This window comes from Lissotriton helveticus, chromosome 5_1 (genome assembly GCF_964261635.1).
Source record: "Lissotriton helveticus chromosome 5_1, aLisHel1.1, whole genome shotgun sequence".
Taxonomy (NCBI): domain Eukaryota; kingdom Metazoa; phylum Chordata; class Amphibia; order Caudata; family Salamandridae; genus Lissotriton; species Lissotriton helveticus.
The window spans coordinates 119,313,043-119,337,338 of NC_136065.1; the positions used below are offsets into that span (position 1 = coordinate 119,313,043).

Genomic DNA, 24,296 nt, shown 5'->3' on the forward strand with positions numbered 1-24,296 from the left:
AATCGAAGGGCTTTGACAAATGGGATCTCATCTGGATCTCACAGATTAAGGATGTCTGGGGGAAAGACGGGATCCTTACATTCGAAGCTATGCAGGGAAAATATCAGCTGCAGGAGAGTGAGCGCTACCGATACCTCCAGGTTAGACACGCCCTATCTACAAATATTCCCCGGGGCGCCATGCTCCCGGAGGCCTCCCCATTGGAAGACCGGGTCTTGGATGGCCATATCCCAGAAAAAACGATCTCACTAATATACAAAAAACTGATCAACCATATGGGGGATCCGTTGGCGACTCTTCGGGAGAAGTGAGGCGCCGATGGCATAGTACTGGATGATGAGGACTGGAGAGAGGCTGTCGCCTCCCCGAAGGTTGTGGCCATCCAAATGAGACTCAGATTGGTGCAACTGAAGATTCTCCATTGGTCTTACACCACAGGCCTTGGCTAGTGAGGATGGGGCTGGCGGCGAATGGGGAGTGTCTTAGGGGTTGTGGGGAGATTGGGACTTTCATGCACATCTTGTGGCACTGCGTAGAAATACAGGACTACTGGGGCAAAATCCACAATAAGATTCGAGAAGTGATGGGGGTGGAGTTCGCGTTGGAGACCAGACGATGTCTTCTGAATGTCTGAGAACCCACAGACCTGACCTCATATGGCAAAAAATGGGTGACCCTGGCGTGCATGATTGCTAAGCGTAACATAACCCAGTTGTAGGGTGCCAGTCAGGCGCCTCAGAATGGGAAGTGGATGGAAGATCTAGACTGGTGCATGTTCAGGGAGAGATCAGTATATGTTGCTAGGGGTGCCCCCGGAAGTGGAGGAAGGTGTGGGATGCTTGGAATTGCCACAGGGGGAATATATGTACTCCCCCGGTTATTAGAGCGGCGTCAGAGGAGCTGGAGTCCCCGTGATCCCGTACAATTATTCTAAAGTATTATTCTGAACATGGTACTGTATATATTTGACCACTGTGAAACTAAGCTTGTCACCTGATGCTTTTATTTTGTTTATGTTTAATAAAAAGATTTTTAAAAAAGTGGTACATATATTACTAGTGGCTTTACAGAAAAGGAAGGACTAGACTGAAAGGGGGTGGAGGTTAATGCATAAAGAAGGGAGCTTCAGTTGGTTCCAGAGGGAGAAGCGAAGGTGAGGGAGAGATGGAAAAATATGGAGGAAAGTTCTGGAGGTCAATCCAGATACATTTTATTACAGTTCGTTTTATTCCTTTCTGGATGTTGAGGTGATCTTTTTTAGCATCTTAGGCTGGATGGAAAAGATTTCCAGATAGAAACAAGCATTTACAATGCAATGGTTTCGCCTTTGGAAAAGTTAGAGCTATTGGCATTGCTCATGACATTTCTATTTTTTTTTTTTACTAATAAATAAATGGCATTGTTATTTACATTGCCAACAGCTCTGAGAGAGAAACATTGAACATAGGGGGGTGGAAATTTTGTGGGGATCACACTGGGGACAGAAGAAAAGAGCTGATAAACCTATGCACTCTCAAGGAGTGCAATCCGAGACAAAAAAAGTCATCGAATAAGAAGCAAATCAATGAGATTGACAATAAACACAACCAATGGTAAGCAATGGACAGGTTGTAGGCACACAGTAGGCCTTTTGCAATCAGATAAGTTAAACTACGTGGGCTGGACCACAAAAAGTAATGTGTTCACGCTGCGTCAAAATGTCAGGAAGTTAAGAAACAAGCATGGCCAGTACAAATAAGTATGACCTTAATGGGCTGCACTATCAAAGACATACATCACTCTGAACTCACACTAGCACTGTTCATCCCCTGCACTTGTAATTGTGGTTTGGCTGTATGTATGTAGTAGTGTATGGATGGTTGGATGGATGGAGTTTATGGGATGGATGGATAGTATGGATGTCTGGATGTAGTGTTACATGTTTGGAATGTAATGTATGGATGGAGTGGCTAAAGGATGTATGCTCTGGGATGTATTGTTGGATGTAGTGGGATGGATGGATGTATGTATGTTGTGGTGTTATGAATGAATGTAGTGTGGTGATGGATATATGGATGGATTAGGGGATGGCTGGCAGAATGGAGTGGATGTTTTGTATGGAATGGAGGGAGGCTATGGATGGATGGAGTGGTGGATGTAAATAGGGATTTAGTGGGATGGATTGTGATGGATGGAGTGTGATGGTTGGATGCAGTGGGGGGATGTATGGATGCAGTGGGGGGATGTATGGATGGAGTGGTGGGATGGATGGATGGAGTGGGATGGATGTATGTCTGTTGTGGGGGTATGAATGAATGTAGTGGACTTTGAAGCTGCGGATCCAAGTTCGAGTCTGGTTAGAGGCTCAACACCAGTGTGATTCTGGGCAAACCACTTATTCTACCCGTGCCTAAAAAACACATGAATGTGTCCCTCCATAATGCATCTGGCGCTCATGTAAAACGCTCCGATATCTTGGGGTCGAGTTCAAGCAGTATAAAAACTGCAACAACCAAAAAAGATAATAAGTGGCTGAGGTGGGATTCGAACCCATGCAGCTAGAGTAAAAGGCTCATACAGGTCACTGGCGTGCAAAAATACAAGGGCTGAATATACGGTGCTCAACTACTAGGAGTGGCCCGGCTATGCCTCAAGAGGGTGTGGCTTAACGGCCAGATCGGCCGACTTTGAAGCTACGGATCCAGCTTCGAGTCTGGCTAGAGGCTCAACATCAGTGTGATTCTGGGCAAACCACTTAATCTACCCGTGCCTAAAAAACACATGAATGTGTCTTTCCATAATGCAACTGGCGCTCATGTAAAGCGCTCCGACATCTTGAGGTCGAGTTCAAGCAGTATAACAAGAAAAGGTCAAATAAAACAATAGATGGCAGTGACACACAAAACACAGTAGGAGGAGGATTGTACAGGCATAGATTACAAATTTACAATAATGAAAAGGGACATGAAAAGGGATGTATTAGTTCTGGAAGTGTCTGTGGAAGAGAAGAGATTTGAGGTCTTTTTTGTAGGTCCGGGTAGAGGTGGTTGGGGTGTCCACAAGGGCCTTCCTCCGTTATGACTAAAGACTGAAGGTAGACCTCGCCAGGTAGCCGGATCATGTCTGGGGTCCACTGTCATTTTGTGCTGAAGGAACTTGGGCTGTCATCCCCTCAGGCCAGGCTGCTTGTGTTCTGGGAGTGGGGCTGGCCTGGATATGCCTCTTCAGTAATGATGCTTACGAGCCTCAGATGATGAACACTGTTCCAAAGGCACAGAGGCGCCATGCCTCGAACGTGGGTATTTAAGGAGGCTCTAGCAACCACTCATGGCCCAGGTCTCCTCTTGCACCTTTAACTGTGAAATTGTGTGATCCTCTACGAGGGGGGGGGGGGGGGGGGGCTTGCAGCCGCTGTTCGTATTCCTGCACATTTACCTCTAGGACATCGTGTGATCCTCTACAGGGGGCTCGCAGCCCATTGTTCTTACTCCTCCACCTTTAACTCTATGGCCTCTTGTGATCCTCTACAGGGGGCTTGCAGTCCCTCTTCGTTCTCCTGCACCTTTAACTTTGACACTGTGTTCCTCTACAGGGTGCTAGCATCGCGCTGTTCGTACTCCTCCACCTTTAACTCTGACATCGTGTGATCCTCTACAGGGGGCTTGCATCGCGCTGTTCGTACTCCTCCACCTTTAACTCTGACATCGTGTGATCCTCCACAGGGGGCTTGCATCGCGCTGTTCGTACTCCTCCACCTTTAACTTTATGACATCGTGTGTTCCTCTACAGGGTGCTAGCATCCCGCTGTTCGTACTCCTCCACCTTTAACTCTGACATCGTGTGATCCTCCACAGGGGGCTGGCATCGCGCTGTTGGGCAAGCAGCGCCGCTGGTAGCTCCGTTTTCCCTGTGCTCGGTATTGTGCTTCAGCACACTGGCCTCTAGCCCGGTCCATTTCCATACCGAGAAAGAAAGGGCTTTTAATTAGGACTAAACATTTTGGTTTAAGTTTGCCCGAGGCCACAGACTTCTCGTCGGCCAGCCCCACTTGGATTCATTGGTCTCGTTGGTGAACTATGCTGTGGGGCGCACAGCTGTTGTGATGCGGTGTGTGATTTTCCATTGTAATCTCAGTTCATTCAGCGTTCGCCGTCTTCGCCTTAAAAGCAGCGCCGGCAGTTGTAGCCCCCCTCGCCCCCCTCGAGCCCTACCAGCATATAGTGAGCCTTCCCCTACTGCACTTAAAGCAGCCACCATCAATGCCCAGGGCGCCTGGAGACACCGGTAGCCATTGGGCAATGACGGAGAGGTCCACTTTGGACCCCTCAGGCCAGGCAGCTTGTGTTCTGGGAGTGGGGCTGGCCTGGATATGCCTCTTCAGTAATGATGCTTACGAGCCTCAGATGATGAACACTGTTCCAAAGGCACAGAGGCGCCATGCCTCGAACGTGGGTATTTAAGGAGGCTCTAGCAACCACTCATGGCCCAGGTCTCCTCTTGCACCTTTAACTGTGAAATTGTGTGATCCTCTACGAGGGGGGGGGGGGGGGGGGGGCTTGCAGCCGCTGTTCGTATTCCTGCACATTTACCTCTAGGACATCGTGTGATCCTCTACAGGGGGCTTGCAGCCCATAGTACTTACTCCTCCACCTTTAACTCTATGACCTCTTGTGATCCTCTACAGGGGGCTTGCAGTTCCTCTTCGTTCTCCTGCACCTTTAACTTTGACACTGTGTTCCTCTACAGGGTGCTAGCATCGCGCTGTTCGTACTCCTCCACCTTTAACTCTGACATCGTGTGATCCTCTACAGGGGGCTTGCATCGCGCTGTTCGTACTCCTCCACCTTTAACTCTATGACATCGTGTGTTCCTCTACAGGGTGCTAGCATCCCGCTGTTCGTACTCCTCCACCTTTAACTCTGACATCGTGTGATCCTCCACAGGGGGCTGCATCGTGCTGTTGGGCAAGCAGCGCCGCTGGTAGCTCCGTTTTCCCTGTGCTCGGTATTGTGCTTCAGCACACTGGCCTCTAGCCCGGTCCATTTCCATACCGAGAAAGAAAGGGCTTTTAATTAGGACTAAACATTTCGGTTTAAGTTTGCCCGAGGCCATAGACTTCTCGTCGGCCAGCCCCACTTGGATTCATTGGTCTCGTTGGTGAACTATGCTGTGGGGCGCACAGCTGTTGTGATGCGGTGTGTGATTTTCCATTGTAATCTCAGTTCATTCAGCGTTCGCCGTCTTCGCCTTAAAAGCAGCGCCGGCAGTTGTAGCCCCCCTGCCCCCCCCCCTCGAGCCCTACCAGCATATAGTGAGCCTTCGCCTACTGCACTTAAAGCAGCCACCATCAATGCCCAGGGCGCCTGGAGACACCCGGTAGCCATTGGGCAATGACGGAGAGGTCCACTTTGGACCTGTTTATGGCAGGTTCGAACCCTAGTAGGTACATTCGGCCTTTCATCCTTCAGGGGTCGTCACATTAAATATCTGTGAATTGGACAGCAACCGTGGTCATATTAGCAAGCACCCTTGCGGCGTTTACTGTAGCATTTTGTCATCGTTCTGTTCTTCGGAAGTGTAATCGTTTCTTTATGGGGGAGGCCTTACTGTAGGTTAGAGCTGTGCCTTTGCGAATAGCAAACCCAGTCTCTACTTCCGTTGGAGCCCATGTTCACACAAGTGCTCATTGGCGATCCTCTACAAGTGGAAGGATTCCCCCCCCGCCCCCCCGGCCATTTCCACCCACTGCCGTTCAACGCTTACACAGGTTTATGTCAGTCAGCCTGTGCCTAAGATGGTGGACAGGTCTTGTCAGTGGACGCTCGCACGGACAGCGGGAGGGGGGCGGGCAGGCACACACGGGAGGGGGGAGGAAACGGCCGGCAGAGTCACACGGACAGCGGGAGGGGGGAGGAAACGGCAGCACTCACCTCGACTTCCTCCTGCGGCGGTCGGCCGCGGAATGGGGAAAACAAACGAATAAAAAAAAAAATGAAACTCCGCCCACGGCCCAATGACGATGCAAAAAGGGTGGAGAGCGAAAAATTCTCGGGAACGCCCCCGAATCTGGTCCGGCCTTGACGGACGGATCTCTGTTCCAATGGCTAGCCTTCATTTATGGAGCTAGCCAATGGAACAGAGGGCGGATTCAAGTGTCCCTTACTGAAGACTACAGATTTCTCCTGGGGGCGGAGCTAAAGCTCCGTGCCCCAGGCGAAACCTAAAAAGACTGCAGGCAGCTTTGCAAGATCTGAATGTTTTGCTTTCCAGTCTTAGCTTATCAATGCTTTTTATGTCCTGTTGCCGATGGAGATTTTCAGAGAAGTCCAGAGATACTGATCATGACTTTAGGACAACACACTAATGGCCAATAATGGAATGGGAGAAAGAAGAGACTTGCAAAATCCATCTAGCCTTCTCTGCTTTCGAAACACCTTGGGTGAAGAGTTTCAGATCTCACCCGTGGGCTTTTTTGCTTTTTGTTGCGTGTTCCTAATGGCTCCCCCTGAAGTTACTAGAATCTGGGCTCCCCGTCTCCTTTACCCATAAGGGTCTCCCTTACAGGGCTGGGGGCACTAATACTAATCTAAATCGGCATACTGTTCTAGATTCATCAAACAGGGGTAATCTTTAAATTAAAAAATATACTTTTTACACAAGTAACAAAAGAAGTTCTTTTTTTGTGAGAGCAGATATTGGTACCTCTTTAGTCCTGATTTTCACCAGGATGGGGTGTTGGGAAGGCAAATTTATCTCACCCAGTAAAGTCATACACGCCTTTTCGAATCAAAATCCGTGTTATGATATTTACCAGGCATCCCCAGTGTAAGGTACAATTGGTCAAAAGGGACCAGGAGAAAACTTTAGGATGCAATTTATAACACACTAGGTCCATTCACCTTCAGCAAAGGATGACAACATTTAGAAATCCGCTTTGTGTACTAAACAGACTTCACATACTTATAGGAAGTCTACAGGGCACTTGTAATCAACCAAATCATCTGTCACCTGCACCCTTTAAAACTTATGAGAAACAAGACATTATTTTTGAAAAATGAAATATTACCTGAGAATATCAAAGCTGGCAAAGTCCCATTGGTGTAAACCTAAAGACGAACTGCACACAATATATTTGCCATCAAAGTGAAGTCTGGGCTGCAAACATATGCTCCGATCCTCGGACACATAAAGGGTTTTTAAGCATTTGCAGTTAATTTCGTTTCCAATTGGCCAAATCTGTCAACACAATAAAAGCATCCACAAATAAACGTATGGTTATCAACTGTAATTCATTTTTGCATTTAGAGTGAAATACTTTGATTCCTTTGGAATTTGATTCACAATTATTTGGAAGTATATGCTGTCATGCTCTTGGGTCTTGTTACTTTTAGCCAATTTACAACAAAGAATAACTTTACCTTAACAGGACATCAATATTCCCGAAAACTCTATTTTTATTGGAACACTTGGGTAGTTTCATCTCACCCGGTGCTGATCTAGACCCCTAATCCATACATTAACAAGACTGCACATTTCTTAAACATTCATTTTTATTCTACATGTCTGTGAAACTCATGTTAGTGCTGACCTGCATTCTTGAGGTATGAAGAATATGAGAAGAAAAAAATATTTGAGAACTTTTGGGGTCTTTTCAATTCTGAAGCAATAAGTACTGAGTTCTAGGACCTTGAACAATTTCTTAAAGGTTAGTGCTGCTATTTCAAAGGTATGCGTGAGGTAAGTACGTACCATGCACCATCGACTGTGGGCCATGTTTTTATGATAAGGTTTTGGTAGGAGGCGACTGAGACTAGGATTCGTTAGGAAACTGTCACCATAAAGAAGACTGTATCCTTTTTTCTAGCTTTAAACTCTTCCCAACTAACAAAAAGAGTCCCCTGTAAGGTGTCATAAGGTAAACTTGCAACACAGGGCATCCAATGACCTTAAGTAAATAAATTCAGCATGCCTTTTTGGTTGATGTCATGCTAGCCAGGTCTCGCTTCCTGTACATGCACATACCCGCGCATACACACTCATACACAAACAAGCACACTCATGTGCAGTTAACCGCTTCGCCGCGGCGCACATTCCCCCGCTGTGCGGGCGAATTCCACAAGTGCGCAAACAAATCTGACGACCCCGGCCGTCCGACTCACACGTCGCCCTTTGTCTAGTCAATGGCGAGTATTAGTTGTATGTATGTCAGACAAGCTATATCTTTAGTTGTGTGTCAATGCAGCCTGACAGCGTAATATTAATAGTCAAACTTTTTTTGCAATGGTTGTTTTACAAGCTCGATTTCCAGCAATAGATTCATAGTAATTGACAAAGAGGTGATCAGAAGAAACCGAATTGTGTACTTCATCAAAAAGCAGACTGTCAGACCCCATTCGGGGGGTGTTGAGGGAGTGGTGGGCATGGGGCAAGCAGTAACTACTGGTCCTCAGGAATGGACAAGTTTGCCTCTGATGTCCTGGGATCTATCCTACTATGGCTCTGCAATCGGCCCAAATACAATTTACGACATTCTTCTCCGTGATAGTGATGGCGAACATTCACAGATTACTCAAGGAAGTGGTATGGGCGGGTGCTTACAGGTCAGAACTCAATCTCCCAGAAGAGCAATAACGTATTGCACAACCCAGAGCTTATCTTTGTTAAAAGAAAGTACTTTAAGTTCATTTGAACAATACCTATAGAGATTATCACGATACCTCAGGACAGGAAACTCTACATCAGTTACAGCTTCCTGGAGACAACCCTTCACCACCTCCCAATTTTTTCCAGGTTGCGTCCCTGTCACTGAGACTATTGTTCATGTTATTATTATTAATCAACTTTATTCGATCTAAATAAATTAGACCATCAAAGCACAATACAAGAATAGGTAAAATACAGTTAATACAACTAAAACAGTACATAGTTTAACATCAATTCATAGCGTTTCAATTAAACAAATATCTGTTACCTCATTCGTCTCAGCCCTACAAAATGATTTTATACATAAAATCAAAAGAGTAAGTACAGGAATGTAAAAACCTCAAATCTCGGTCCGCCATACATTTCTATTCTATTCATGAGTGTTAGTTCATTATTAAGTAAAATCAGAACTAGAATGTTGTATAAAAACAAATAAGTTAAGAGACGTGTGTCATATGATCATTTCTCAATTTTCATACAGGGTTAATCATGTTATATATCAAAAGATTCTTCCTTACATAAAAAACACTCCATAAGAAGCTTGACATTCTTACACTGATATCAATAGTGGGCAAGACAAAACGAGAACTGAGCGATTGTTTTCTTGACTAATCTGAAAATACAAGAGGATACCTATCTTTGAAACATTTGCCAATACGGATCACATGACCAGTTTTGAGATATTGCGGGACCTTGTGTTCCACATTGATTGAATTCTAAATATACGAGGATACCTACCCTTGAAGTTCTCACGGACACGAACTGTTTGTTTAGCTTGAGACTGCAAATACCCGGGACGACCTTACCCCAGCGGTACAGCTCAGTGAGGACTCTTACCTAACTGATATTTGAAACAAACAGAATTAATGTGCTTGATCTTGGTCTGCTGCTGTATCTTGTGTATCTTTTGTAAAAAATTATTAAGTACAAACTGCATCGCAAGGAGGGTACAGGCCAATATAACAGCATCGTCAGTATAGAGGTGGGCAGGCATAGAACAGTGACCCACCTGCTCAAGATCTTTAGAAAGTGCAGTCAGAGCAGTGCCTACATTGTTAATATATAATGCAAAGAGAAAGGGAGCTTAAACTCAACCCTGTCTCATCCTTCTCTCTATGCTGAGCGGCTGAGTGATTCAACTCTGGTCCCGTATCTAACCCTTGCTTTCATTCCAGAGTACAAATCCCTCAAGAAAGTGACAATTGAGGGCTCCACTCCCATATCGGTCATAAATGCCCATAGTTTGGTGTGATTAACACAGTCGAAAGTGGAAGACAAGTCTACGAAACCCAGATATAAGTTCCCTCCCTTAATCTTGGTGTATTTTCCCATCAGCATGCTGAGGCTCCGCCTACTGTCCCCACAACGGTGCGAAACCCATATTGGAGATCAGACAAAATACCCTTAGCTTCTGCCCACTCTAGAAGCCTATTTAAAATTATTTGGCCCGCTATCTTCGTTATACAATCGAGCAATGAAATCGGCCTATAACAGGCTGGTTTGTGTCGATCTCCTTTTTAGGTTTTGCCTAGGCAGCACATGCGCTGTCTCGGCGAGAGATGCTGTATACAGTATAGCGGGCGGAGCGCCGCCCACTTTCCGGCCATAAATTTGATTGGCTACAATAAAAAATCCTGCATTTTGGTTTTCGGCATCTTAGTCCCGCCTCCTGACTGCCATGGCGTCATTTTTACTCTTCTGAGGCTATCAGACCCTTTACTAGTAAAACCGTTTTGTTTCCCTGTCTCTCCCCGTTCCCTTGCGCAGTCTGTAACTTTTTGTACCACAACAACCCTCCGACCCCCTCCCGTTCGTGCCTTCTTTCATGCCAGTACTTCATTTAAAATGCAATAGGACTCGGGTAAATCTGAGTCCTATTGCATTTTCAATGCTGGTTTGTCCCGTGATTGGTTGGTGACTTTGCACTATATTTTGCCTGTCCTGTCCTAATGACAGGAGCAATACAAACAGCTCTCTTAGGCTGCCTTATATTCTACGCATGCGCCAAAAGTCAGCGCGCTCGTGGATTCCCTGGCTCACCTGGAAGCTGCATTTCTAATCGCTCTACCTGTCGGTGACAGTCTTTATTTTAATTTTTTTATTCATAGGTCTGCCAATTGCGCTGTCGGCGATGTGGTTATACATAATTTGTTTTTTCCAATGCACGTATTTCCTCGCAATCTCTCCAGAGAGGGGTTCCCTATGCGAGGTTCCCTTTGAGAAGCCTCATCTTCCTGAGTTGCATTGACGCACATCTCCACCCACCTCCTCCATTCGAGCCTTGAAGATTACACGGAAATGTTACTGTAGATGGTTTGCTTCCGGGTCTCCTGCGTCCACACCGCTTCCGACCCGGCCCAGAACATGCATATTTGCCTTGAACATGACCCAGTTTTAATTTCAGATCAGTAGGTAAGTTGTCATGAGCTATTTTGCACGAGCATGCTAATAGTTTGGAACATCTAATAAATATATTCAAAGGAATATCAAATAGATTTAGGGCCATATGTACCAAAAAGTCATTTTGCGATTCTCAAATAGCGATTTTTTAAAAATCGCTATTTGAGAATTGCAAAATGCTATGTATGTAGGATTTGCCATAAATTTTGTGAATCCTACATATTCCTTAATTGCGAATCGCAAATTGCGATTCACAATTAAGGAAACCTCCCCATTCATTCCTATGGGCCTAGAGGCCCTTAGGAATGACTGGGAAGACATTCTCAAATTGCGATTAGCAATTAGCAAATCGCAAATTGAGAATGCAATTTCAAGGGTGCAGGGGTATCCAAAGGACACCCTGTTGCACCCCTGAAATAAGCATGGGTGCACATGTGGCGCACATACATGCCCTAAGGGCATGTATGTGCTTCACATTGCACTTTGAAAAATGCAAAAAAGGGCATTTTTCAAAATAATCGCAAATTACCACCAACTTGAAGTTGGTGGTAATTTGCGATTCCTTAAGGCCAAATTGCACTTCTTTGGTGCTTCTTACATTGCATTTAAGGAATCGCAAAATTTGCGATTCCTTAAATGTAATCGCAAAATAAGGAATTGCAAATTTTGCGATTTCTTATTTTGCCTTAATACATACCATTTGGCAAAATTGCATTCGCAAACGCCGAAATTCTGCGAATTTGGGCGTTTGCGAATGCAATTTTGCTTGATACATATGGCCCTAAGTACCTAATTAACTAACATTGAAGCAGAGATGTTCCAAGAGGACCCACAATAATGTGCATTTTGTTAAAATATGAAACTGCAACTATTAGATTTCCACATTACGGTTATCAAACGACTCACAATGTTAGCAGTTAAGCAGCCATGTAAGATGACTGAAAGCAAAACATCACAGTACTAAACTGCGCACATGAATAATTCTTTTAAGAAATGGCCATATTGCAATAACTTAAAGACATCCTGATCTTAATTCCGCATGCTTCTAATCTCATCAGAAGTTGGGCCATTACGTATCCTAGTGGGGACAGTCACTAACGTCTAACAGTGTTTTGTGTCTACTTTGGCAAGACATTAATGCACACTTAAAACTAACTAGAGTCCCTACATTAAATAAAATGATGAAAAAGGAGATTTTGTTTGAGCTGTTAAATGGCACATGCCTTACTTGCAATCCGATTCTGACCTATTTACCTGCTCCAATGAGTCACTATATACAGATAAATGAAAGAGAGTAAAGTAAGGCTGGCTTCTTCTAGCCATTTATTTTTTATATTTAGAGTTTTATATAGCTCGAACTAGACCCGACAATATCGGGTATCAGAGCGCTTTACATAAGCACCAATTTCGTTACACAAGGACACATTAATTGTTTGTTAGACACGGGAGATTAAGTGATTTGCCCAGAATCACAGGATGTTGATCGTCGTTGCCGAGACTCGACCTGGTTCCCCAGCTTCGAGGTCGACCGTTCTAGCCGTAAGGCTACCTCCTCTCCCCCCTAAGCCTTAGCTGTAAGAGGCAGCCAGAATGACACTCGGTGTACTAGGGCATCTGTAGCGGTGAGCGTTACTTGTCCTCAGTACAGATTATATGATGGTGCAATATCATTTTCAGGTCACATTTCGTTTTCAGCCAAATGGCTACTTGGGTGAGCAGGTTAACTGTGGTGATTTTAAAAACGGTATAGTGTGGGTGATGGCTGTGGCAAAGCAAGCCTGAGCATTTTTTTTATGGTGGATAGTATGTTACGTTTTCAATAAATACATTGTTACTAGAAATTAATTCAGGGACTGGTCTTTAATCTCTGGTGGAGTACAATTAATTCCTGGGATAAACACAATGGGCTAGGTCTAATTTCTAGATTATCAACCAGGGCTAGATCTGGCTGGCACATAGCGTGGAATGACCCCCATGTTGGGGGGGTCAGATGGGGTTAAAGTTCCATACATGTGAGTATCCATCAAAGGCACTCACTGTTGGCAACATCATTTAATTACTACAAAATGACAACCGAAAGGGATCATATTACATATACCAGCTAGCAGATGTGTGTCACAAGAGGGAACTGTGGGGCACATAATTTGATCTTCAAGCAGCGCCACGCTCTTCCTTCTTTACCACGTAGTTGTAGCAGCTCAGATTGCAGCACTTTTATAACCAATCACCTGCTTCCTTGGGTTATAATGCTAGCGGACTGGTAATGTGGTTTACGAAGCAACAGCCTTAAAGAGTGCAGTGGAGCTAAGGCATTCCATTATTACACCATGCAAAAGTCCAACAGTTGGTGCCCTAGAGATGACCAATACAGTTACTGTACCATGTATGCTCAAGAAACCAAAGCAATTGGCTGAAAGCGAAAGAAACTTAACATAGTATGTGTTCAAGTTACATGTGACACATTCTCTGGCCCAAGCGAGCAGTGCCACCAACAATAGGTACTAGTTCACAATCTTCTCCTGTGGGTGGAAGGTGCAGATTCACCAGTCTGTTGATCATCTAGAGCAGGGGTCTTCAAACTTTTCTGTAATGAGAGCTACTTCAGCTCAAGATAAATCAACTGGAGCTACTAATAAAGGTTATCACAGTACAATATCGCCAACACGTCCTTCGGCACAAAGAACATAACCACAGCAATACATCTCTCTAGTTCAGAGTGAATTACTATTCAGCTTTAAATATACTTTGGAAATGCAACAATTTTGTCTTTATCAGCATATCAGTTTCTGAAAATAAACATTTTCATTCAAATACCTCTTCCTTTCTGGCCCACACTAAGACGACTCTGCTCTGGCTCAAGCTCTTGCTGGCACTCTTGGTTTCCTGGTCCAGGTCACACCAGTTTGACTAATAGAGTGGAACCTTTAACATGTTTAATCTCATTGTGGATACGTATGGTCACATTACTGGCCATGCAGTGTTTGTGTCTTAGCATGAGGGCCTTCCATTGGTTTGGCTGGCTTCTACTTTAAGGGGGTTGATATGAACAGTGCTGTCGTCTTTAATGTGAATAAACTCTCTGAATGATGAACGGGGCTGAGAATCAGTTTGAAAAGCTACTTAAAGGGGGTGTGCGAGCTACCAGCAGCTCAAGTGTTACCAATTGGAGGCCTGTGATCTAGAATATGCTCTCACACAAAGTGGAGGCCATGTGAAAGCAAATGTCGATGTGAGGAAAGTTTTGAACAACTGGAACAGTACCTTTCTTTCTGGTTAACTGAATGCATGATGAATGTCGATTGCCTTTCTATGGGTTAGGATGGATTAAAAAAAAATATATAATAATAATAAATAAAGATACAGTAGGTAGGACAACAAAAAGGTTAATAAACAAATAATCAAGAAATGGCATCCTAAGGAGATTTAAGTTCAGATAAACAGAGAAGACCGCTGACTCGGAAAGTGGCAGAGCTATTAGTAACCTGTTCCAAGGAACCCAAATAGAGTACTACCAGTGAATAACTTTGTCCGGGTGCAATTTGCGGCAGGGGACTGCTAAAGCAGCTAGGGTTTTAAATGTTACGATGAATGTTTCTATCCACACCCTTAAGTTGGACTGTGAGATGCATCACACCCTTCTGGGTAAAAAGCTCAATTCAAGTTTCAAGGGCATGGAGAAATAAATAGTAGATGTTTTAAAAAGGAAAATTATATCAACTTGCATAGTTTACGTTACAGGCCCACATGGCAGCTCACCCTCTAAACTACCCCCATTCATACCTACTTGTCCATAGGAATGAAAGGGGTTCTCTTAAGGACCGACTTAGATTTAGTGCAAAGGGCTAAAAAAAAAAAAAAAAAGATTCACTCAACCAGAGACAACATCACCATTAAACCATTAAATAGGATTTATGTGATCCTGAACCACAAAGAAGGGTGGCCATATAATCATCAGGTGCAAATCATTTTATGCTGTACTTGCAGGAAGTATATTTGGTTATTAAGGACAATCAAGGAATCCTCTGGGAAGGATCGCGAAATGCCCTTATGGCTGGAGTATATTTAATTCACACTGTCGACTATGGAATCACCACGATATTGTGTGCTAGGCAATAGCAACACATTACAAAGAATGTACATATGGTTACAGTGACAGTCACTGTATTTAGGAGTTACAGTGTGTAAGGTTTGATGGAGTGAACTGCAAAGAAGGCGCAGGTTATTACATGGTGTGTTCATACTCAACCTGTAAAGATTATTGCCATTGCATCCTGTGACAAGAAGCATGGAGCTGGAAGTGTATCACTTTTCTGGCAATGGTAAATGAATCCCTATGGGATAGGCTGAAGTATGAATCTCCATTGTACTGTCTGAAAGGTTTGTTGTTGTGTATTACAAGAATTTACCAATAGATTCTGCAATGTTCAGACCCCAATCTGAAAGGTGGGCTGACATTGCATCTTCTGGTGAAAATGTGGCAATGGTGTTAATGCGGTCATTTTATGTTGTAGCAGTGATGCTAGAAACACTGACATTTTTGTATTTTATTGTGGCAGATATGTTACAATGTTAAGGGTCCTCACATCCTCAAAGAGTTAGGGGTAGCAATGCTATGTGACTTTCTGAAGATCTCAGGATGATTTAATGGTCTTGGGCTGCTAGCTATTTCTGACAGAAGTACTGTTGCCTTCGCACATATTCTTCTTTAGGTAAACCTCACTCTATTATAGTGTATGTCCTGGTTTAAACGGTTATGTTGTGTCTCGCTTTCTCAGGAACCATGCCTTCCAATAGATACCCAACTGAACTGTTCCTCAGTAGGAGGAAGATGTGCACAAGGAGCCTATTTTAAGGTGGGCAGGGTTAATCATACCGCATGCCAATCACAGGGCACTGAATTAGAGGGAAACACCCTTCCTCTTTCCATTAGCTCAGAAGCAACCTTTTCCCAGGTTACGAGGGAACAGAACCACATACAAAATATAAGCCCACACAACTCACTAGTGCAGAGTTAAAGACAGTGAATATCGACAGGGTCCGGACTGTGATACTTTTTCCTTCATTTCAGACAAGTGGAGAATGGAAGAAAGTTATAGGAGTGAACTCTCTCTAATCTTACCTCATGGACAGAACTCCTTTCAAGACAGCTGAGGTCAACAGACCAAGTCCAGAAAAACAAGTAATACAAAACTAATTATCAAATTATACTGGCCTCGAAAAAAACACCTTTGCAGTACTTTTTGCCAGAGAAACAAACCATCTTTAAATGCTCTAGAATACTAGAATCAGCATCTGCATTATCTAGAAGGAGTTTCAATAACTGGCAGAGTTGGTTGTGAAAAAGCACAAATGTGTATATTTTGCTTTAAAAGACAGCGATTGCTGACGCCATAGTGGATCACCAACTGCAATCTTGTTCATCAGTCCAGGGACTGTACACAGGCCTGCTCAGGTATTCCACTTATGACTTATACAGACTCATTCTCACGTTTGGCATCTCTAAACCAGGAGTTATAAATGGCTAGCTAGGTATTCTTAAAAGTGTACACTCTTTGTATTTTTTCAAGGTTCTTTTTTATTTGTCTCGTGAGAAAGTTGCACACTTGCTAATGGGTAAGTAACTTATATAGTTGTGGGGTTTAACAGCTTTTGAGGTTAGCACCATAGTAAATCCCATAACCCCTCACATAACCAGGATTTGGTCACACGGGATTCTCTCTGGTAGGTATAAGTGTATGTATTGGCAAATCCCGTTTGAAACGATAAATGTCACAATTACTTATTCTGTTAATCAAAGTTTTGGTTTAAGTTGTGTACCTCATTCGAAGCAATGTAAATAGAAAACCTATAAAAAGTAATTAAAAAGGGTTATCATTAAATACTCACTGCTTGACGGGGAGATAAATAAATGCAATTATAAAGAGATGACATTCAGAGGGTCCCTTCAAGAAAAATATTCATTTTTCGTGCTCTAACCAATGAAAATAAAAAATGAAATCCTACAGATCTATCTGAAAAAGGGGCAGAATGCTGGGTAATCCCATTAGGCTGGACATCTGGATCAGCTGTTCTCCACCCATCCGCAGTCTACTCAAAGAGGCGGAGATCCCTTGACAGTTGGCCGAAGTTACGTGGACTTGTTTTCCCCTAGCAACGACACAGCACCCCTTTCAAATATTTTTAGACTATCACATAAGCCTTCCTACCAAGGATCGCCGGAAGAGGTGGAGCCATGCCGTGGGTGCCATTTGCCGTAGAATTCTTGGCGTTCTCAAAGCAGATACTGCGGTGGAGACAAGCTGTGGTATAAGGTGACGAAGCACATCACCTTATGCTGTTAAACTAGCTGAGCTCCTCTTGTATTTCTGGTGACCGAATGTCTTGTTTTAATCAATATATTGCTGATATAACAATACAATGGCATTCTGATAGTGTTTCCGATAGGCTGGTTAAGAAGGGCGAGTATACTTAAGTGTTTTTTCGCATGCAGTAGCTTAGTTTCTGCATGCGATGCATTAACCTGTTCACTTTGAAGAAGTGCGTCACTGGGGGAACTCCTTTTCTGTTACCGCCCTGAAAAATGCCCAGGACCTGTTGAGGCCAATAGAGTAGAGCAGAACCATATTGGTAATTATAAGGTAGGGTCAAAGGACCACAATGTCCTTATTGCCCCTCTTATTAATAGTTTTTAACTGTTCCCAGTCGCCCCACGAATAAAGGGATACCTTGAGGTGACCGAGGTATCTTCTTAAAAGTAAAATGTAAACAACCCGAACAAAAAACTTTAAAGAGCCTCCTAGAACATGGTTGAGCCCACCCTGACCTTTAGGAGTCATTGTGAACCTGATGAGGAAGAATGCCACTACTAGAGTGGGCGAGAGTTGTATATAAAAACTTTTTTTTGCCTTTTTCCCACCTTTAGATTAGGTGGAGTATAGGTTTTCCCTTGCTTCCTTATTAGAATATTTGTTATTAGGGAGGATACCACTAGAGTCTCAGGTTATCAGGTTTTTCACAGTTGAAAGAAATTCTCTACCCTCCCAGGATCAGGAGTTGCTCTCTGGTTCCAAAATTGTTAAAACAAAAAAAAACAGACTTGCAAGCCACCAGACTCATGTAGAATTGGAGTCTGCTCTACCTTAAGGCGCTCATCCTTGTGAAACTTTAGGACTAGAAGTAATGGTAAACACTACCTCAGAATTCACTGCATAATATACAAGAACTGAAACTCTTGCAGAGGTCTTCGGCTATGAAGGCATGTTTACTGAATAAAGAAAAAGAGACGGAAAAGGACAGCCCCTTGATAGGTCTTAATGAGGCACCTGTAATGAGGACAGGATGATTGCTCCAGCAACACAGACTCCAAGTCACAATGGTACTGTCATATTCTAATTCAGCAAAACTATCCGGGCATTGTCCAATATTTATCCATGGAAATATTTAGAAATAAATGGTTCAATAAACCTCAGGAAAAACTAAATCCCCAATCTCACAACAGTCACCCTTTAAAAACACTGACTTTTAAACTCATGAATTTAACTTCATGCACATCATAATCAGAAATGGCAGAAACACAAGAGAAATCATCTTAAGGCTAAATACAAAAACAAGGCAGAGACGGACCTGGGTGAGTCAGCAAACAATATTGATACTGCCGAGACACTGACTAATGCTCAAACAATTTTGCTACTTCCACAACTTCTGAGAAGTTGAGGATATCAAAACATCGCAAGCGACAACTATCTCATTAAATCAATTTAAGATTGACAATATAAATATACCGATTTGAGCCTTTTTTTACATCATCTTGAAATTTTAGAATCACAACTTGCTGAAACAGAAGACACTCTACTGCAAGCTGAGAGCTTGTAATATACAAAGTAGATATCTAGACTCAAGTCAAAGGTTGAAGATCGGAGAACCAATGTTCGTGTGGGTGAGGTTCCTGAGAGGAATGAACACCGACAAAATAGAACTAATTTCCTTACACATCTCATTAAAAAGTATGTGGATCACATCAACACCCCTTTTCTAACCTGGTGCTAGACATTAGTTAATTTTGTGGCCTACAGGATCAAAGAAGGTATTCTAAGTAAAGCAACACACACACACAAAAAGCTTTTCGGTAATTTCTGACCTTTTGTATAATACATCCGAAAGAAAACAGAAATCTGAGCAGATGATTAAGAATATTAAGGTTCAAGGGTGACAAACCACAATTCATGCAAACTGCTAAGCTTAAAGCGCTTTGTGCCAATCACGTCTATGTGATTGGCACAGAAACGTCAGCAGCCCCGGATTGATTAGCTGAAATCGATAACAAAGATAATAGAAGAACTGGTCTATTTATGTATATGTGTACTTTTATTAGAAGTGTATAATGCATTTGAAAAGAAATACAAAATACACGTGGGTTTAAGTACACAGAGGTTAATGTAAACGTGTTTTTCTTCACAATTTATGTTGAGTAGGGTGTAGCCCCTAGAGGCAGTGCTGCATTTGTGTAGCAACTGCTATGATGGTGGGGTAGTGCTTCTATAATGGGAAGAGTTACGCACCAAGGGCACTAAAGCTCTGAAATTTTATTTTTACATTTTTTCTTATAAGAGGGATTAGGGAGCTATGGGCACTCGGGACTTGTGAGGGGTTCAATAGGGGGTCGCTGCTGGCCTCTAAGGGGCAAAAAAAGGAGAATGTTTTTTCATTTTTTGTTCCAATTTGATTTGCTCATGATTTTTTTGTTTACTGTTGTTAGTCTTAATGTAAAAGATCAGAATAATAATCGTAAATGTACTGCACTTTTTTTTTTTTACAGGTTAAAGGTTCGTAACCCAACAATACATCTTCTCCAGGTAACTAATTTATTTGTCAAGAACAAAAGAACATAATATGTTCATGGTTGAAACAAGCCTATTTTTCACTTTCATTTGTTGGGTTGACTTTTTTTAAATATGAAAAACACAAAGTTAAAGCCGATATGTAATTGCATAGCAGATAACTAGAGTGGATGGTTAATAGTTCCTAGTGCCCTAGTATTTACGACTAAGCTGCTAGTATTAGGCATTAATGCCGGATTCCGCTTTTTAAACTACCCATATTCAGACAAAATGGTTTAATTCAAACAGCATAGTTCCAAGTGATGGTGAGTGGTGGGCAATTAATAATTTTCACTAACTTTGTACTTCAAAGTTCCAAACTTCACTGGGTGGCATTCTTTAATAAACGAATGCTTCATTATACCCAACTGAAAACTTAATTCATTTTCACCTCAGCTTTCGACTACTTCTCTCAAATGTCTCAATAATTCTTTAGGAGATTGGAGTTATAGGTTTTTGAATTCCCTCACTTTGTTAAACATTGGGAAAATATTTTCTAAACAAACAATTAGAGATTTAATTAATACAATTGTCACAGAAAGACATTTTTCATGGTCTTGAAGGAGATACTCTAACAAAACAAGGTCAACTTATGCTTTTAACACTATTTTGAACGCCTGATCACTAACTGCTACCCTATGAAAATCCTCACTTCACCCCATTTTCAATTAATGGCGCAAGAAAATGGTAAGGTCATTAAGTGGGAGCATGCTCTATATTTGTGCAATTATAAAGAGCTATTATATGACAAGATATGGTGCATTTCTTGCTAAAATGTTATTTTACAGCCATTTTATTCATATTCTTGTTATACGTTTTTAGGTCTCGCCTACGCAGCACGCATGTGCTGCATAGGAGACCTTTAGCCATCATTCTGCTGTTTTTTTAAGCACATACTCGTGCTTGTGGCAGCATACACCTTACGGGAGAGCGCAGGGGCGCACCACAAGCATGAGTGTGTGCTTCGAAAAACAGCAGACTGCTCTCCCCAGCGCGCACGTGCACCACGCGTGGGCTCACCTCCTGCTCCCCTTTCACAATTAACCTTCGCGCCCGCGCTTGTATTTCAGTGCTTGTTTTACTAGGGTTTTTTTACTACTTGCTTTTTTATGAAGCACGTGTAACACGTGTATATCATGTGGACTTCTGTTCTGTTTAAATCTGCACAAATGCACAATAAAGTTAATTCATGTGCAAATGCATTGGTCAATAAAGTTCTATTGTTTGGAACCTCACATGGGCGTTCCCTGGTCTAGATACAAAAGGGACTGGCTACGCACACCGTCATGCAGAGGTCACATGGTACATGGACATCACTAACCGTGCGCCGGCGAGTTCTGCTGGTCAATTTTTGTTTTCGAACGCCAATGCAGATTGTCTCATAGGATGTTTTCTCAAGTTGGTCTCGGTTTGCTTTTTAGATTCCAATTCATATACGTAAAGAGTTACACATGAAAGGTAAGGTGCCGTTTTGATACTTGGTGCATTGAACGTGTTTGAACGGAATATCACGGTTCTGTAACCACTTTCTTTTATGTGTCAGGAATTGTTACAGACTACCCATTATTTGGAGCACTCTGCCTTATCAGTATGTACATTTCAGAGGTATCGTTATCTTTTGCACGCAACTATATTCACGCCCACACCATGGATTAAGTAGTGCTCTCACCAGTCTCAATCTCAGGAGGTTAGCATGCAAACTCCACACTATGGGATTTAGGCGCATAATTGGAATCACTCATTTCTGTCACTCTAATCACAAACTTTTCATTATAGTAAACCTTCACCCCATAGAATTTGAGCTTTTGGAAGCCGGTTGGCTGCTTCCAGCATGACATGTATCTAGCATAGCCAATAGGTCTCGCTTTTGGGACCTTATAAGTGTTTAGTTATCATGCACAATATCCTTGGTGCAACAACATCAAGAGTTGCATGGCTTAACACTTATACGGTCCCAAAGGCGAGACCTATTGGCTATGCCAATGCTTGTTCCTATAGGATTTAAATTTTGCTCCATTTTTTGGTCTTTTTAATTAAAATGCTCTGTATTTCCGTAATAACAAAATAGAAAAGAAGATCTAACCAAAGGAGATCATGTGTTACAGTGGTTTGTTGTGGGGAGATGTTGACAGAGGTATATTGGGGATCATGCTCTCATGTGTAAGAGGAACAGAGTAAAACATATGTAGCATTTTCAATCCCATTTGATCTATTCATGCAATAACAAGCATAAAATATGATAATATTTCTATAAAATTCTGCTAAAATGATAAGAGCAAAGGTCAAATTCCCCAGACCTCGCTGGTGGAAGATGCGTGACAAATTAGTAAGAGGTTTTTAAAGATGACACCCACAGCCACCTTTTAAATTAATAGATGAGCCTAAAAGGAAAATACAGATAGAGTTACAGGTCGAAATATAGTGAAAAACTATAGTTTCAATCTAGTGTGACAGTTCTAGGCCATCATATGAAGACCATATACTTTCAAAGAGTGAGCATCGGGTAGTATGATACACAACAATGACTCTACACATGCATTCATATTGGGCCAGATTCGTAAAGGGTTTAGCACATGCAATTGTGGCTAGAAATTACAAAACACCTGTGCGGGTAAAAACAAAGTCTTGATTATCAGACTAAGGAATTGTGACTTTTATCCTCACAAACTGGATTTGCCAATTCATAAAATTCACCCTGGCTGTGGGAATCTTGTGTGACCAAATCCTGGTGAGGGTTTATGGGATTTACCATGGTGCTAACCTCAACAGCTATTAAACCCCACAAAGGTATATATTTATGATTATTCATTATTGATGTGCAAATATTTTCACTTTCTCGAAATGCACTCTGACGAGGATAAGAGTCACCATGTTAATCAAGAATTTGTTTTTACCCACACATTGTTTTGTAAACCATAGTCACAATTACATGTGGTGAACCATTCAAGAATCAGGGCCAAGGTGAACACATGAGTAAAGTCATGGCAGGAGCAATTGTGTTACCAAGGTGAAAGAGGAAAAAACCCACCAAAAGCAATGGAGGTGCAGGGTACGAGTTTTCTCTGTTGTGAAAATGTCTGTCTCGTGGAGAAAACGAAAATGCGTTTAATGAACAAATGCACATTTCTGTTCATTATACACCAATTACAATTCAGTGTGACGAATTATACTCTTAGAATTCTTTAAGAATTCAAAGGAAAAATTAATTTGCTTCAAAAGTAGTAGCAAGTTTCTAACCTTAATTTATAAAAGAAAATCCTAATTTTTCTTTCTTGTAAGCACACATTTTACAGGTTTCGAAGTTGCCAGAAAAGGGTGGTCATAAGCACATCCTTTGTTAATAAGACTCAGGAAGACGGATTGATAAGCTTCTATTGTCATGAACAATGATACTTCTAGATTTAACTGGGCCCATTTGGTAAATACAGGGATTCTTATTCCATAGATCTATGAAATGAGGGTCTGAGAAATCTATCTCTTACTGGTAAATGTTTTAACAGCAAAGTTAAAAGGAAACAAAACCATAACGGATTAAAACATGACATATAGATCATTCCTTTACTCTAGGAGGCACACCAAGCAAGTAGAAAAGCAGAAAAACCTAAAAGCAACTCTATTGCGAATTTCCACCATACAGCAGATACAAGGGAGAAAGATGCAACATTAAAATCTCAATAAAGAGGTGTTGGACTTGGCCCTTTTTGCAGGGTTATCCCCAAACGTTTTGCTTCTTCCGCCTTTTTTTCTGACCTGTTGTTGTTGGTGGTTTTAGGACTCTGGGCACTTAACCACTGCTAATCAGTGCTAACGTGCATATGATCTCTGTGTAAATTGTGAACATGATTAGTTATCCATGATTGGCAATTTTGATTTACTGGTAAGCTCCTAGTAAAGAGTACTGAGTGTGCCAGGGCCTGTAAAATCAAATGCTACTAGTGGGCCTGCAGCACTGATTGTGCCACCCACATCAGTAGCTCTGAAAAGGTAACTCAGACATGCCACTGCAGTGCCTGTGCGCAGTTTAACTGCCATGTCGACCTGGCAAGTGCACCCACTTGCCAGGCCCTACCCTTCCCTTTTCTTACATGTTAGTCACCCCTAAGGTGGGCCCAAGGTATCCCTTTCACTATTGAAAGGCTACCTGTTCCCACAGGATCGAATGGAGAGTTTGCTTATAACATCTTATAAACATAACTACCCATGGGAACCAGGTAGGAAATTAAAGTTTAGTATGCCTGAACTCAGAATGTGAAAATGTATCTTTGAGTGAAGGTGGTTTTTACATTCTGCGTTTGAAAATACCACTTTTAGAAAGTAGGTATTTTCTTGATTAGCTCA

General features: G+C 42.4%; 1 protein-coding gene across 1 annotated transcript in view; it reads right to left on the reverse strand.

Annotated features, from left to right (window-relative positions):
* The window catches only part of FBXW2 (F-box and WD repeat domain containing 2), a 148,870-nt gene that overhangs the window by 18,311 nt on the left and 106,263 nt on the right, over window positions 1-24,296 (reverse strand). The window contains exon 7 of the mRNA XM_078641843.1: window positions 7,046-7,215. Coding sequence (XP_078497969.1) covers window positions 7,046-7,215 — 170 coding nt within the window. The remainder of the gene's footprint in view (window positions 1-7,045; window positions 7,216-24,296) is intronic.